The following is a 16,588-nucleotide window of genomic DNA, read 5'->3' on the forward strand; positions in this document are numbered from 1 at the left end:
AACAGATACAGCCACAGTGTCACACTGACAACAGATACAGCCACAGCGTCACACTGACAACAGATACAGCCACAGCCCTCACACTGACAACAGATACAGCCACAGCCCTCACACTGACAACAGATACAGCCACAGCGTCACACTGACAACAGATACAGCCACAGTGTCACACTGACAACAGATACAGCCACAGCCCTCACACTGACAACAGATACAGCCACAGCGTCACACTGACAACAGATACAGCCACAGCGTCACACTGACAACAGATACAGCCACAGTGTCACACTGACAACAGCTACAGCCACAGCCCTCACACTGACAACAGATACAGCCACAGCCCTCACACTGACAACAGATACAGCCACAGCGTCACACTGACAACAGATACAGCCCTCACACTGACATTGTGACAGATACGAATACAAACAACAGCAGCATGAATACAAATGAAAGCAAAATCAGTCATAAAAATAATAATTACATGTATTTGGTCGTACAACTCTGAAATTGGGTCTGAGAAAGAGAAAGAGAGAGGAGTTAATATAGACACTGACTGGACACTCCAGTACATTAACACTGCACTGAGAGAGAGAGGGGTTCATACAGACACTGACTGGACACTCCAGTACATTAACACTGCACTGAGAGAGAGAGGGGTTCATACAGACACACTGACTGGACACTCCAGTACATTAACACTGCACTGAGAGAGAGAGGGGTTAATACAGACACACTGACTGGACACTCCAGTACATTAACACTGCACTGAGAGAGAGAGGGGTTAATACACACACACTGGACACTCCAGTACATTAACACTGCACTGAGAGAGAGAGGGGTTCATACAGACACACTGACTGACACTCCAGTACATTAACACTGCACTGAGAGAGAGAGGGGTTCATACAGACACACTGACTGGACACTCCAGTACATTAACACTGCACTGAGAGAGAGAGGGGTTCATACAGACACACTGACTGACACTCCAGTACATTAACACTGCACTGAGAGAGAGGGGTTAATACAGACAGACTTAGTTTATCAAAATGTTGATTTAATTTCTCTTACTCATCTTCATAATCAGCAATATTCTGAGGTATTCGAGCTGAGAAAAAAAAAAGTAAAATTGTATTACTGTCCTTAAACTCTTTGGCAGTTCAATATTTGAACAAGTACAGAGACAGTACTGGCACACACACACAGTATACACTCACACAGTACAGACACACACAGCACACACAGTACTGTAGACACAGACAATACAGACATTCAAAATTCAGTACAGACACACAGTAAATACACTCACAGTACAGTAAACACACACAGTACAGTTAAAACACAGAGAGCAGTACAGACACACAAAGTACAGATACTCACAGTACAGACACACACAGTACAGTACAGACACACACAGTTCAGTACAGACACACACCGTACAGTACAAGCAGAGTACAGTAAAGACACACACAGTACAGATACACACAGTACAGACACTCACAGTACAGTACAGACACACACAGTACAGACACACACAGTACAGTACAGACACACACAGTACAGACACACACAGTACAGACACTCACAGTACAGTACAGACACACTCAGTACAGTACAGACACACACAGTACAGACACTCACAGTACAGACACTCACAGTACAGTACAGACACACTCAGTACAGTACAGACACTCACAGCACAGACACTCACAGTACAGTACAGACACACACAGTACAGATACACACAGTACAGTACAGACACACACAGTACAGACACTCACAGTACAGTACAGACACACACAGTACAGTACAGATACACACAGTACAGTACAGACACACACAGTACAGACACTCACAGTACAGTACAGACACACACAGTACAGACACACACAGTACAGTACAGACACACACAGTACAGATACACACAGTACAGTACAGACACACACAGTACAGACACTCACAGTACAGTACAGACACACACAGTACAGTTCAAGACACACAGTACAGACACACAGTACAGTACAGACACACACAGTACAGACACTCACACTACAGTACAGACACACACAGTACAGTACAGACACTCACAGTACAGACACACTCAGTACAGTACAGACACACTCAGTAAAGTACAGACACACACAGTACAGTACAGTACACCATGTCTCTCACCATTACTGCTCTTGTATCCCCAACAGCCAACACAGAGAACCGTGATGAGAATGACAGGCAGGAGAAAGACGACCCCCAGGAGGAAGGACCCCAGTGTGCCTGGCTCCATTTCACACGGGAAGGCTGACGGTGCATTACATCATTACATCACTACAGCATTACATCATTACATCAGTACAGCATTACATCACAACAGTATTACATCATTACGGCACTGCATCATTACATCACATCACTACATCACTTAAATTTTGCTTTTTAAACGACTTTGTTTCTGGACCGACCCTAGGTCTGGACCAACTCACAGCCCCACACTGAACCCCATTCACAGCCCCACACACACCCCACACTGAACCCCACTCACAGCCCCACACCCCACACTGAACTGCACACTGAACCCCACTCACAGCCCCACACACCCCACACTGAACTGCACACTGAACCCCACTCACAGCCCCACACACCCCACACTGAACCCCACACTGAACCCCACTCAATCCCTATACCTACTCTTCTCTGGGCTCAGCTCTTGTTTGTGTGTGAGGCAGTGTTGAGTGTCTTGTGTTGTTGCAGTGCTGTCCTGAGGCTGGTTAGTGTCGGTGTGGCTCAGGTCGGTGAGCCTCAGGACCAGCTGGCTCAGGGGGCTCTGTTTTGGGCTCAGCTCTTGGCTCAGCAGGGCTTTGTGGTGGTAGGAATTTTGGTCGCTGTTTTTTAGGTGTAGCCAATACTTTAATACTCTTTTCTGTATGTTTATCAATAGTGGGTACTGGCCTAATTCGGCCCTGCACCCGTTGTTAGGAGTTTATCTCTGCACACGGAGGATGATTCTACAGATCTCCATGTGCAGAGTTTCTGTGGGGTGTTTGTCCCATTGGGTGTAATCCTGGTCTGTGAGGGGACCCCAAACTTCACTGCCGTATAGGGCAATGGGTTGGATTACACTTTCAAATATTTGGAGCCAGATTCTTGTTGGTGGGTTGATGTTGAAGAGCCTCCTTCTTATTGCGTAGAAAGCCCTGAGTGCCTTCTCCCTCAGTGCCTTCACTGCCAGGTCAAAACTCTTCTCTCCCTCCTCTCTCTCGCCTCTCCCCCTCCCCCTCTCTGTGTCACTGTGGTTCAGATCAGTTTATCAAATTCAGGAAACGGATTTCCTGTATTGAGCTCTGCAGCACCTTGAGTGTTGCAACTGCTCAACACCCTCAGACTCACTGTCACACTCTCCTGCACACTCACTGTCACACTCTGACACACTCACTGTCACAATCACTGTCACACTCTCCTGCACACTCACTGTCACACTCTCCTGGACACTCACTGTCACACTCTGTCACACTCTGTCACACTCTCTGTCACACTCTGACACACTCTGACACACTCTCCTGCACACTCACTGTCACACTCACTGTCACACTCTCCTGTATACTTACTGTCACATTCTCTGTCACACTCTGACACACTCTGACACACTCTGACACACTCTCCTGCACACTCACTGTCACACTCACTGTCACACTCACTGTCACACTCTCCTGTATACTTACTGTCACATTCTCTGTCACACTCTGACACACTCTCCCGCACACTCACTGTCATACTCTCCTGCACACTCTGTCACACTCTCCTGCACACTCACTGTCACACTCTGTCGCACACTCTCCTGCACACTCACTGTCACACTCTGTCACACTCTCCTGCACACTCACTGTCACACTCTCCTGCACACTCTGTCACACTCTCCTGGACACTCACTGTCACACTCTGTCGCACTCTCCTGCACACTCTCTGTCACAATCACTGTCACACTCTCCTGCACACTCTGTCACACTCTCCTGGACACTCACTGTCACACTCTGTCACACTCTCCTGCACACTCACTGTAACAATCACTGTCACACTCTCCTGCACAATCACTGTCACACTCTCCTGCACACTCGCTGTCACAATCACTGTCACAGTCTCCTGCACACTCACTGTCACACTCTCCTGCATACTCACTGTCGTAATCACTGTCACACTCTCCACACCTTACAACACTCTCTGTGGTCTGATATTCTGAACTCTCCCGAGCACTCCTGAGCACCTTCTGTGGAGTGACAATCTGAGGTCTCCTGAGCATTCTGCACACTATCTGTGGTGTGACACACAGAGCTCTCCTAAACGCTCCTGAGTACTCTCTGTGGTGTTACACTCGGAGCTCTCCTGAGCAGACTAAAGAGACTCAGTTCTTCCAGCCTTTCATTGTGGGAAACTCCTTTCACACTAAAGAGACTCAGTTCCTTCAATTGAATCTCCTAAAACTGTGACTGTAACTGGCGAAAGTCCCAGTACAGAAGAGCAGTCCTGCTATAATTCGGGCTACAATCCCAGTCCAGTAGAACAGTCTGTTACAATAGGAGCTACAGTCCCAGTACAGTAGACCAGTCTGTTACAATAGGAGCTACAGTCCCAGTACAGTAGGACAGTCTGTTACAATAGGAGCTCCAATCCAGTACAGTAGAACAGTCCTGTTACAATAGGAGCTACAGTCCCAATACAGTAGACCAGTCTGTTACAATAGGAGCTACAGTCCCAGTACAGTAGGACAGTCTGTTACAATAGGAGCTACAGTCCCAGTACAGTAGGACAGTCTTGAACTTGAACTTGAACTTTATTGCCATATGTAACCAGTACTGGTACAATGGAATTCTTACTGACAGAAAGTCTCTCGATTGTAAAACAAGTGTAAAACACAAGACAAAGTGCAAACAGTGCATCAAGACAATGTACAAACAAACAATAGACAATGTGCAAGGAAACATGTGGACAGTTTGAATGTAAACAATACAGACGTGTAAACAATGACTGGAGATGTGCAACAGATAAGAAATCATAAAGAGGTAGATGTGATGGTGTAGGTGTGGTCCGAGGGGGGTGGCTAAATGTGTTCGCCAGTCTCACTGCTTGTGGGTAGAAGCTATTGAAGAATCTAGTGGTCAGTGTCCGTATGCTCTTGTATCTCTTGCCTGAGGGCAGTGGGGTGAAGAGCTCATGCCCGGGGTGGTGACTGTCCTCTGTGATGGCCAGAATTCTACCACTGCAGCGGTCCTCATAGAGCTGTTTAATCTCGGTGAGACCGCAGCCGATGGTCTTCTGGGCCATATTGACCATTCTCTGCAGTGCCTTTCTTTCTCCGAAGAGGTGTTGCCATACCACACGGTGATCCCGTTGGTGAGGACGCTCTCGATGGTGCAGCGGTAGAAGTTCACCAACACATGTACTGGCATCCCCCAGCGCTTGAGGCACCTCAAGAAATAAAGGCGCTGCTGAGTCTTCTTCATGATAGAGTCAGTGTGCACAGTCCAGGTTAGATCTTTAGAGATGTGAATTCCCAGTCTTGTTATTGTAGATGCTGTAATACTGTAATTGTTAGTTTCCTCTATATACAGTGCAGATTAGGGCAGCAGACAGTAAAAGTGAGATATAAGATAATTATCTAATTCCTTTCACACTACATTAGAATAGGAAGGCAGTGGTTTGACCAAATATGACCACCAGTGAAAAAGAAAGTGAACAAAAGAGAGAGACTGATTCATCATATTACAGCACTGAGAGAGAGAGGACTACAGTCACTCTGACTGGACACTCCAGTACATTAACACTGCACTGAGAGAGAGAGGGGTTCATACAGACACACTGACTGGACACTCCAGTACATTAACACTGCACTGAGAGAGAGAGAGGGGTTAATACAGTCACACTGACTGGACACTCCAGTACATTAACACTGCACTGAGAGAGAGAGGGGTTCATACAGACACACTGACTGGACACTCCAGTACATTAACACTGCACTGAGAGAGAGGGGTTAATACACACACACTGACTGGACACTCCAGTACATTAACACTACACTGAGAGAGAGAGAGGGGTTAATACAGACACACTGACTGGACACTCCAGTACATTAACACTGCACTGAGAGAGAGAGGGGTTAATACACACACACTGACTGGACACTCCAGTACATTAACACTGCACTGAGAGAGAGAGGGGTTCATACACACACACTGACTGGACACTCCAGTACATTAACACTGCACTGAGAGAGAGGGGTTAATACAGACACACTGACTGGACACTCCAGTACATTAACACTGCACTGAGAGAGAGGGGTTAATACAGACACACTGACTGGACACTCCAGTACATTAACACTGCACTGAGAGAGAGAGGGGTTAATACACTGAGAGAGAGAGGGGTTCATACAGACACACTGACTGGACACTCCAGTACATTAACACTGCACTGAGAGAGAGAGGGGGAGAAGGAGAAGAGATGAAGGAAGCGGTGTTCAGCTATGTGAACCATACGTAGCTGCTAAACCACTAACGAACGCCTGTCCATATATGTAAGAAATGCAAGAGTCTGAAGAGCATCATGCTTTGAGCAATCACTGTATCAGACTCCCTCTCATCTGTTCCTCTCTGTCTCGTTTCTTACTGCCTGTCCTAATCTCCTCTCTGTCTCGTTTCGTACTGTCTGTCCCAATCTCCTCTCTGTCTCCTCTCATCCTGTCTATCCCAATCCCCTGTCTCATTTCATACTATCCCAATCTCCTGTCTGTCTCGTTTTGTACTGTCTGTCCCAATCTCCTCTCTGTCTTCTTTCGTACTGTCTGTCCCAATCTCCTCTCTGTCTCGTTTCATTCTGTCTGTCCCAATCTCCTCTCTGTCTCGTTTCGTACTGTCTGTCTCAATCCCCTCTCTGTCTCATTTCGTACTGTCTGTCCCAATCTCCTCTCTGTCTCGTTTCATACTGTCTGTCCCAATCTCCTCTCTGTCTCGTTTCATACTGTCTGTCCCAATCTCCTCTCTGTCTCGTTTCGTACTGTCTGTCCCAATCTCCTCTCTGTCTCGTTTCGTACTGTCTGTCCCAATCTCCTCTATGTCTCGTTTCATACTGTCTGTCCCAATCTCCTCTCTGTCTCGTTTCATTCTGTCTCTCCCAATCTCCTCTCTGTCTCGTTTCATACTATCCCAATCTCCTCTCTGTCTCGTTTCGTACTGTCTGTCCCAATCTCCTCTCTGTCTCGTTTCATTCTGTCTGTCCCAATCTCCTCTCTGTCTCGTTTCGTACTGTCTGTCCCAATCTCCTCTCTGTCTCGTTTCGTACTGTCTGTCCCAATCTCCTCTCTGTCTTGTTTCGTACTGTCTGTCCCAATCTCCTCTCTGTCTCGTTTCATACTATCCCAATCTCCTCTCTGTCTCGTTTCGTACTGTCTGTCCCATTATCCAATAAAAGTATAGAACAGTATTGAGAGACAGGAGATCACACACTGTATTATTATTATTGAGAGACAGGCTCACTGTCTGTTCCTCAGGCTGGGACAGGAGATCACACACTGTATTATTATTATTGAGAGACAGACTCACTGTTCCTCAGGCTGGGACAGGAGATCACACACTGTATTATTATTATTGAGAGACGGGCTCACTGTCTGTTCCTCAGGCTGGGACAGGAGATCACACACTGTATTATTATTATTGAGAGACAGGCTCACTGTCTGTTCCTCAGGCTGGGACAGGAGATCACACACTGTATTATTATTATTGAGAGACAGGCTCACTGTCTGTTCCTCAGGCTGGGACAGGAGATCACACACTGTATTATTATTATTGAGAGACAGACTCACTGTTCCTCAGGCTGGGACAGGAGATCACACACTGTATTGTTATTATTGAGAGACAGGCTCACTGTCTGTTCCTCAGGCTGGGACAGGAGATCACATACTGGGCTGCCAGTTCAACTGAGTTCCCTCCTCCCTCTCCCAGTAGGATTGGGACCCGTTGTGATTCTGGCAGGTGTGGGAACTCTGGGATTAGATTTCTGAATTGGGGAAGAATGTTTCTCTAATCCCAGAGTATCTGTCACAGTGCAGTAGGAAGTGCACCTCTGTCTCTATTTCTCCCCGCTGGCAGTGGGAGCACAGCCTGTCCTCTCTGGACAGCCAGGTCTGTCTGTGTCCAGTGTGTGTGTCCAGGCTGTGATCACTGAGCCTGTCCTCTCTGGGCAGCCAGGTCTGCCTGTGTCCAGTGTGTGTGTCCAGGCTGTGGTCACTGAGCCTGTCCTCTCTGGACAGCCAGGTCTGCCTGTGTCCAGTGTGTGTGTGTCCAGGCTGTGGTCACTGAGCCTGTCCTCTCTGGACAGCCAGGTCTGCCTGTGTCCAGTGTGTGTGTCCAGGCTGTGGTCACTGAGCCTGTCCTCTCTGGGCAGCCAGGTCTGCCTGTGTCCAGTGTGTGTGTGTCCAGGCTGTGGTCACTGAGCCTGTCCTCTCTGGACAGCCAGGTCTGCCTGTGTCCAGTGTGTGTGTCCAGGCTGTGGTCACTGAGCCTGTCTGTTTTGTGTTTTGTGTCCCAGTGGGTGTAGTGTTGTCAGGTGTGTGTTGTGTCTATGTGTGTGTCCGTAGGTGATGAGGCAATGTTAGTAAACTGTTCAGTAAACAAGTTAGAAGTCTAACTAGTAAATGAGTTATTCAGACAGTGAAGAATCAGTAAAGAACTCATTCAGATGTAGTCAAAGTAGTCAGCTATTGAGTTAGGCAGTGAACAAGTCTTTCAGCAAATCACTCAGTAAATGAGTTACTCAGATAGTAACTAGTCAGTAAATGAGTTACTCAGATAGTAAACTAGTCAGTAGATGAGGTATTCAGATAGTAAACTAGTCAGTAATTGAGTTACTCAGATAGTAAACTAGTCAGTAAATGAGGTATTCAGACTAACTAGTCAGTAGATGAATCATACAAACATTAAACTAGTCAGAAGTTGAGTTAGTCAGTAAACAAGTGTCTCAGTAAATCAGTAAGTAAATGAGTTACTCAGACAGTGGACTAGTTAATAAATCAGTTACTCAGTGAACAAGTCAATAAATCAGTTATCAGACAGTGACCTTGTCAATAAATCAGTTACTCAGTGAACAAGTCAATAAATCAGTTATCAGACAGTGACCTAGTCAATAAATCAGTTACTCAGTGAACAAGTCAATAAATCAGTTATCAGACAGTGACCTAGTCAATAAATCAGTTACTCAGTGAACAAGTCAATAAATCAGTTATCAGACAGTGAACTAGTTAGTAAATGAGTTATGAAATGAGGTGCTCAGTTATCAGACAGTAAACGAGGTGCTCAGTTATCAGACAATAAATGAGGTGCTCAGTTAATGTACAGTAAACGAGGTGCTCAGTTATCAGACAGTAAACAAGGTGCTCAGTTAATGTACAGTGAACGAGGTGCTCAGTTAATGTACAGTAAACAAGGTGCTCAGTTATTAGACAGTAAACGAGGTGCTCAGTTAATGTACAGTAAACGAGGTGCTCAGTTATCAGACAGTAAACGAGGTGCTCAGTTATCACACAGTAAACAAGGTGCTCAGTTATCAGACAGTAAATATTGTGTTCAGTTATCAGACAGTAAATGAGGTGCTCAGTTAATGTGCAGTAAACGAGGTGCTCAGTTATCAGACAGTAAACATGGTGTTCAGTTATCAGACAGTAAACGAGGTGCTCAGTTAATGTGCAGTAAACAAGGTGCTCAGTTATCAGACAGTAAACATGGTGTTCAGTTATCAGACAGTAAACGAGGTGCTCAGTTAATGTGCAGTAAACGAGGTGCTCAGTTATCAGACAGTAAACGAGGTGCTCAGTTAATGTGCAGTAAACGAGGTGCTCAGTTATCAGACAGTAAACGAGGTGCTCAGTTATCAGACAGTAAACATGGTGTTCAGTTATCAGACAGTAAACGAGGTGCTCAGTTAATGTGCAGTAAACGAGGTGCTCAGTTATCAGACAGTAAACGAGGTGCTCAGTTAATGTGCAGTAAACAAGGTGCTCAGTTATCAGACAGTAAACATGGTGTTCAGTTATCAGACAGTAAACGAGGTGCTCAGTTAATGTGCAGTAAACGAGGTGCTCAGTTATCAGACAGTAAACGAGGTGCTCAGTTAATGTGCAGTAAACGAGGTGCTCAGTTATCAGACAGTAAACGAGGTGCTCAGTTATCAGACAGTAAACATGGTGTTCAGTTATCAGACAGTAAACGAGGTGCTCAGTTAATGTGCAGTAAACGAGGTGCTCAGTTATCAGACAGGAAAAGCGCAGTTCTGTCAGAGACCCGCTGGGGGAGCCCGTCAGTAACCGGACCGGCGCTGGACAGGGTCAGTGGACCAGGCCAGCAGCATCAGAAGCAGAGACAGGAACTGTGTGGCTCTGAGCTCTATCAGCCCTCTCACCTGCTCGGACCAGGCCAGGAGCAAGGGCACCAGAGACACAGACAGGCCAGAGACACAGACAGACGGGCAGGCCAGAGAGACAGACAGACGGGCAGGCCAGAGAGACAGATGGGCAGGTCAGAGAGACAGACAGCCGGACAGGCCAGAGAGACAGACAGACAGGCAGGCCAGAGAGATAGACAGGCAGGTCAGAGACGCAGACAGACAGACAGGTCAGAGAGACAGACAGACGGGCAGGCCAGAGAGACAGATGGGCAGGCCAGAGACAGGCAGACGGGCAGGTCAGAGAGACAGATTTACAGGCCAGAGAGACAGATGGGCAGGCCAGAAAGACAGATGGGCAGGCCAGAGACAGGCAGACAGGCAGGCCAGAGAGACAGACAGCCGGACAGGCCAGAGAGACAGATGGACAGGCCAGAGAGACAGACAGACAGGCAGGCCAGAGAAACAGATGGGCAGGCCAGAAAGACAGATGGGCAGGCCAGAGACAGGCAGACAGGCAGGCCAGAGAGACAGATGGGCAGATCAGAGAGAAAGACAGCCGGACAGGCCAGAGAGACAGATGGACAGGCCAGAGAGACAGACAGACAGGCAGGCCAGAGAGATAGACAGGCAGGTCAGAGAGACAGATGGACAGGCCAGAGAGACAGACAGACAGGCCAGAGAGACAGACAGACAGGCAGGCCAGAGAGATAGACAGGCAGGTCAGAGAGACAGATGGACAGGCCAGAGAGACAGACAGACAGGCAGGCCAGAGAGACAGATGGACAGGCCAGAGAGACAGACAGACAGGCAGGCCAGAGAGACAGACGGGCAGGCCAGAGAGACAGATGGACAGGCCAGAGAGACAGACAGATGGGCAGGCCAGAGACACAGACAGACATACAGGCCAGAGAGACAGACAGCTGGACAGGCCAGAGAGACAGATGGACAGGCCAGAGAGACAGACAGGCAGGCAGGCCAGAGAGACAGACGGGCAGGCCAGAGAGACAGATGGACAGGCCAGAGAGACAGACAGATGGGCAGGCCAGAGACACAGACAGACATACAGGTCAGAGAGACAGACAGATGGGCAGGCCAGAGAGACAGATGGAAAGCCCAGAGAGATAGACAGGCAGGTCAGAGACGCAGACAGACAGACAGGTCAGAGAGACAGACAGACGGGCAGGCCAGAGAGACAGATGGGCAGGCCAGAGAGATAGACAGGCAGGTCAGAGACGCAGACAGACAGACAGGTCAGAGAGACAGACAGACGGGCAGGCCAGAGAGACAGATGGGCAGGTCAGAGAGACAGATTTACAGGCCAGAGAGACAGATGGACAGGTCAGAGAGACAGATTTACAGGCCAGAGAGACAGATGGGCAGGCCAGAGACAGGCAGACAGGCAGGCCACATAGACAGACAGGCCAGAGAGACAGATGGGCAGGCCAGAGAGACAGATGGGCAATCCACAAAGACAAACAGGCAGGCCAGAGAGACAGACAGGCAGACCAGAGAGAGAGATGGGCAGGCAGGCAGTTGAACAACAGCCCCAGCCTCACTGCTCCGCCATCTTGAAGCGAAGACAGAGCTCGCTGGCGCTCGCTGGTGCTCGCTGGCGCTGGCTGGCTCGGGCCGGCTCCTGTCCTGCTCACCTCCTGTCCTCGCTCGGCCCTCCTCTTCCTCGGCCCGCAGCCTGTCCCGGGACCCTGTTCCGTGCGCTCGTACCCTGGGCTCCACGCGGCTGTGCTCAGGCGCTCATCGTCGCCCTGTGTCTGCGGAGCTCGACGTCGTGCCTCCCTCTGCCTCTCTCTCCCTCCCTCCTCTCGTCTCTCGTCTCTCTCTCTCTCTCTCTCTCTCTCTCTCTCTTTCTCTCTGCCGCGCCACCTGCCTCCCGCGCTCACACACTCAGGTGTGGGGCGTGCAAGGCCGCGCCGGAAACCCCACAGAGCGAGAGACCGCCCACCCCCGGGGCACACCCCAAGGGTTAATGTACTGGAGTGTCCAGTCAGTGTGTCTGTACTAACCCCTCTCTCTCTCAGTGCAGTGTTAATGTACTGGAGTGTCCAGTCAGTGTGTCTGTATTAACCCCTCTCTCTCAGTAAAGTGTTAATGTACTGGAGTGTCCAGTCAGTGTGTCTGTATTAACCCCTCTCTCTCTCTCTCAGTGCAGTGTTAATGTACTGGAGTGTCCAGTCACTGTGTGTGTATGAACCCCTCTCTCTCTCAGTGCAGTGTTAATGTACTGGAGTGTCCAGTCAGTGTGTCTGTATTAACCCCTCTCTCTCTCTCAGTGCAGTGTTAATGTACTGGAGTGTCCAGTCAGTGTGTGTGTATTAACCCCTCTCTCTCTCAGTGCAGTGTTAATGTACTGGAGTGTCCAGTCAGTGTGTCTGTATTAACCCCTCTCTCTCTCTCAGTGCAGTGTTAATGTACTGGAGTGTCCAGTCAGTGTGTGTGTATTAACCCCTCTCTCTCTCAGTGCAGTGTTAATGTACTGGAGTGTCCAGTCAGTGTGTCTGTATTAACCCCTCTCTCTCTCAGTGCAGTGTTAATGTACTGGAGTGTCCAGTCAGTGTGTCTGTATTAACCCCCCTCTCTCTCAGTGCAGTGTTAATGTACTGGAGTGTCCAGTCAGTGTGTCTGTATTAACCCCTCTCTCTCTCAGTGCAGTGTTAATGTACTGGAGTGTCCAGTCAGTGTGTCTGTATTAACCCCTCTCTCTCTCAGTGCAGTGTTAATGTACTGGAGTGTCCAGTCAGTGTGTCTGTATTAACCCCTCTCTCTCTCAGTGCAGTGTTAATGTACTGGAGTGTCCAGTCAGTGTATGTGTATTAACCCCTCTCTCTCTCAGTGCAGTGTTAATGTACTGGAGTGTCCAGTCAGTGTGTGTGTATTAACCCCTCTCTCTCTCAGTGCAGTGTTAATGTACTGGAGTGTCCAGTCAGTGTGTGTGTATTAACCCCTCTCTCTCTCAGTGCAGTGTTAATGTACTGGAGTGTCCAGTCAGTGTGTCTGTATTAACCCCCCTCTCTCTCTCTCAGTGCAGTGTTAATGTACTGGAGTGTCCAGTCAGTGTGTCTGTATTAACCCCTCTCTCTCTCAGTGCAGTGTTAATGTACTGGAGTGTCAGTCAGTGTGTCTGTATTAACCCCTCTCTCTCTCTCTCTCTCAGTGCAGTGTTAATGTACTGGAGTGTCCAGTCAGGGTGTCTGTATTAACCCCTCTCTCTCTCAGTGCAGTGTTAATGTACTGGAGTGTCCAGTCAGTGTGTGTGTATTAACCCCTCTCTCTCAGTGCAGTGTTAATGTACTGGAGTGTCCAGTCAGTGTGTCTGTATTAACCCCTCTCTCTCTCAGTGCAGTGTTAATGTACTGGAGTGTCCAGTCAGTGTGTCTGTATGAACCCCTCTCTCTCTCAGTGCAGTGTTAGTGTACTGGAGTGTCCAGTCAGTGTGTCTGTATTAACCCCTCTCTCTCTCAGTGCAGTGTTAATGTACTGGAGTGTCCAGTCAGTGTGTCTGTATTAACCCCTCTCTCTCTCAGTGCAGTGTTAATGTACTGGAGTGTCCAGTCAGAGTGTCTGTATTAACCCCTCTCTCTCAGTGCAGTGTTAATGTACTGGAGTGTCCAGTCAGAGTGTCTGTATTAACCCCTCTCTCTCTCAGTGCAGTGTTAATGTACTGGAGTGTCCAGTCAGTGTGTCTGTATTAACCCCTCTCTCTCTCAGTGCAGTGTTAATGTACTGGAGTGTCCAGTCAGTGTGTCTGTATTAACCCCTCTCTCTCTCAGTGCAGTGTTGATGTACTGGAGTGTCCAGTCAGTGTGTGTGTATTAACCCCTCTCTCTCTCAGTGCAGTGTTAATGTACTGGAGTGTCCAGTCAGTGTGTCTGTATTAACCCCTCTCTCTCTCAGTGCAGTGTTAATGTACTGGAGTGTCCAGTCAGTGTGTGTGTATTAACCCCTCTCTCTCAGTGCAGTGTTAATGTACTGGAGTGTCCAGTCAGTGTGTCTGTATTTACCCCTCTCTCTCTCAGTGCAGTGTTAATGTACTGGAGTGTCCAGTCAGTGTGTGTGTATTAACCCCTCTCTCTCAGTGCAGTGTTAATGTACTGGAGTGTCCAGTCAGTGTGTCTGTATTAACCCATCTCTCTCTCAGTGCAGTGTTAATGTACTGGAGTGTTCAGTCACTGTGTGTATTAACCCCTCTCTCTGAAACAGGAAACCCAGTGAACGGAAGGAAGTGATCGTTTTTCTTTCAAAGTGCCGCAGAAAACTGGCTTCAAAGAGGCCCCAGCTGTAGCTCCGAGAGCAAGGTCATGTGACCTGCGCGCCGCAGCCCTTGCTCATGAAGAGCTCCCAAGGGCTCTGGGCCCGGGGATCAACACATGCTGTACAACACAGACCCTGCAGTGCTAGAGCCTGCTCCCTCTTGTGCCCGGTATTGTGTCTCTTACCACTTTAGCTGAAGAACACACTGCCCTTCTCAATGAATAGGGCTCTGTATAGAGGGACATCACTGTTTAACACACACACTGATCCCAGCAGAGACACTGTCTCACACTCAGTTTAACACACACACTGATCCCAGCAGAGACACTGTCTCACACTCAGTTTAACACACACACTGATCCCAGCAGAGACACACTGTCTCACACTCAGTTTAACACACACACTGATCCCAGCAGAGACACACTGTCTCACACTCAGTTTAACACACACACTGATCCCAGCAGAGACACACTGTCTCACACTCAGTTTAACACACACACTGATCCCAGCAGAGACACGCTGTCTCACACTCAGTTTAACACACACACTGATCCCAGCAGAGACACACTGTCTCACACTCAGTTTAACACACACACTGATCCCAGCAGAGACACTGTCTCACACTCAGTTTAACACACACACTGATCCCAGCAGAGACACTGTCTCACACTCAGTTTAACACACACACTGATCCCAGCAGAGACACTGTCTCACACTCAGTTTAACCCACACACTGATCCCAGCAGAGACACGCTGTCTCACACTCAGTTTAACACACACACTGATCCCAGCAGAGACACGCTGTCTCACACTCAGTTTAACACACACACTGATCCCAGCAGAGACACTGTCTCACACTCAGTTTAACACACACACTGATCCCAGCAGAGACACTGTCTCACACTCAGTTTAACACACAGCACTGATCCCAGCAGAGACACTGTCTCACACTCAGTTAAACACACACACCGATCATAGCAGACACACTGTCTCACACTCAGTTTAACACAAAGCACTGATCCCAGCAGAGACACTGTCTCACACTCAGTTTAACACACACACTGATCCCAGCAGAGACACTGTCTCACACTCAGTTTAACACACACACTGATCCCAGCAGAGACACACTGTCTCACACTCAGTTTAACACACACACTGATCCCAGCAGAGACACACTGTCTCACACTCAGTTTAACACACACACTGATCCCAGCAGAGACACACTGTCTCACACTCAGTTTAACACACACATTGATCCCAGCAGAGACACGCTGTCTCACACTCAGTTTAACACACACACTGATCCCAGCAGAGACACACTGTCTCACACTCAGTTTAACACACACACTGATCCCAGCAGAGACACTGTCTCACACTCAGTTTAACACACACACTGATCCCAGCAGAGACACTGTCTCACACTCAGTTTAACCCACACACTGATCCCAGCAGAGACACTGTCTCACACTCAGTTTAACCCACACACTGATCCCAGCAGAGACACGCTGTCTCACACTCAGTTTAACACACACACTGATCCCAGCAGAGACACGCTGTCTCACACTCAGTTTAACACACACACTGATCCCAGCAGAGACACTGTCTCACACTCAGTTTAACACACACACTGATCCCAGCAGAGACACTGTCTCACACTCAGTTTAACACACAGCACTGATCCCAGCAGAGACACTGTCTCACACTCAGTTAAACACACACACCGATCATAGCAGACACACTGTCTCACACTCAGTTTAACACAAAGCACTGATCCCAGCAGAGACACTGTCTCACACTCAGTTTAACACACACACTGATCCCAGCAGAGACACTGTCTCACACTCAGTTTAACACACACACTGATCCCAGCAGAGACACGCTGTCTCACACTCAGTTTAAC

At 48.4% G+C, this 16,588-nt stretch overlaps 1 protein-coding gene across 1 annotated transcript in view; it reads right to left on the reverse strand.

Annotated features, from left to right (window-relative positions):
• LOC148659556 (uncharacterized) overlaps nt 1-12,259 on the reverse strand; it is a 37,541-nt gene extending 25,282 nt beyond the window's left edge. The window contains exons 1-4 of the mRNA XM_088637391.1: nt 12,072-12,259; nt 2,176-2,298; nt 1,075-1,111; nt 485-516 (exon numbers count right to left, since the gene is read on the reverse strand). Coding sequence (XP_088493517.1) covers nt 485-516; nt 1,075-1,111; nt 2,176-2,284 — 178 coding nt within the window. The 5' untranslated portion in view covers nt 2,285-2,298; nt 12,072-12,259. The remainder of the gene's footprint in view (nt 1-484; nt 517-1,074; nt 1,112-2,175; nt 2,299-12,071) is intronic.
• Between the last annotated feature and the right edge of the window lie 4,329 nt (nt 12,260-16,588).

Source organism: Lepisosteus platostomus, chromosome 6, assembly GCF_059453375.1.
Source record: "Lepisosteus platostomus isolate fLepPlt1 chromosome 6, fLepPlt1.hap1, whole genome shotgun sequence".
Lineage (NCBI taxonomy): Eukaryota > Metazoa > Chordata > Actinopteri > Semionotiformes > Lepisosteidae > Lepisosteus > Lepisosteus platostomus.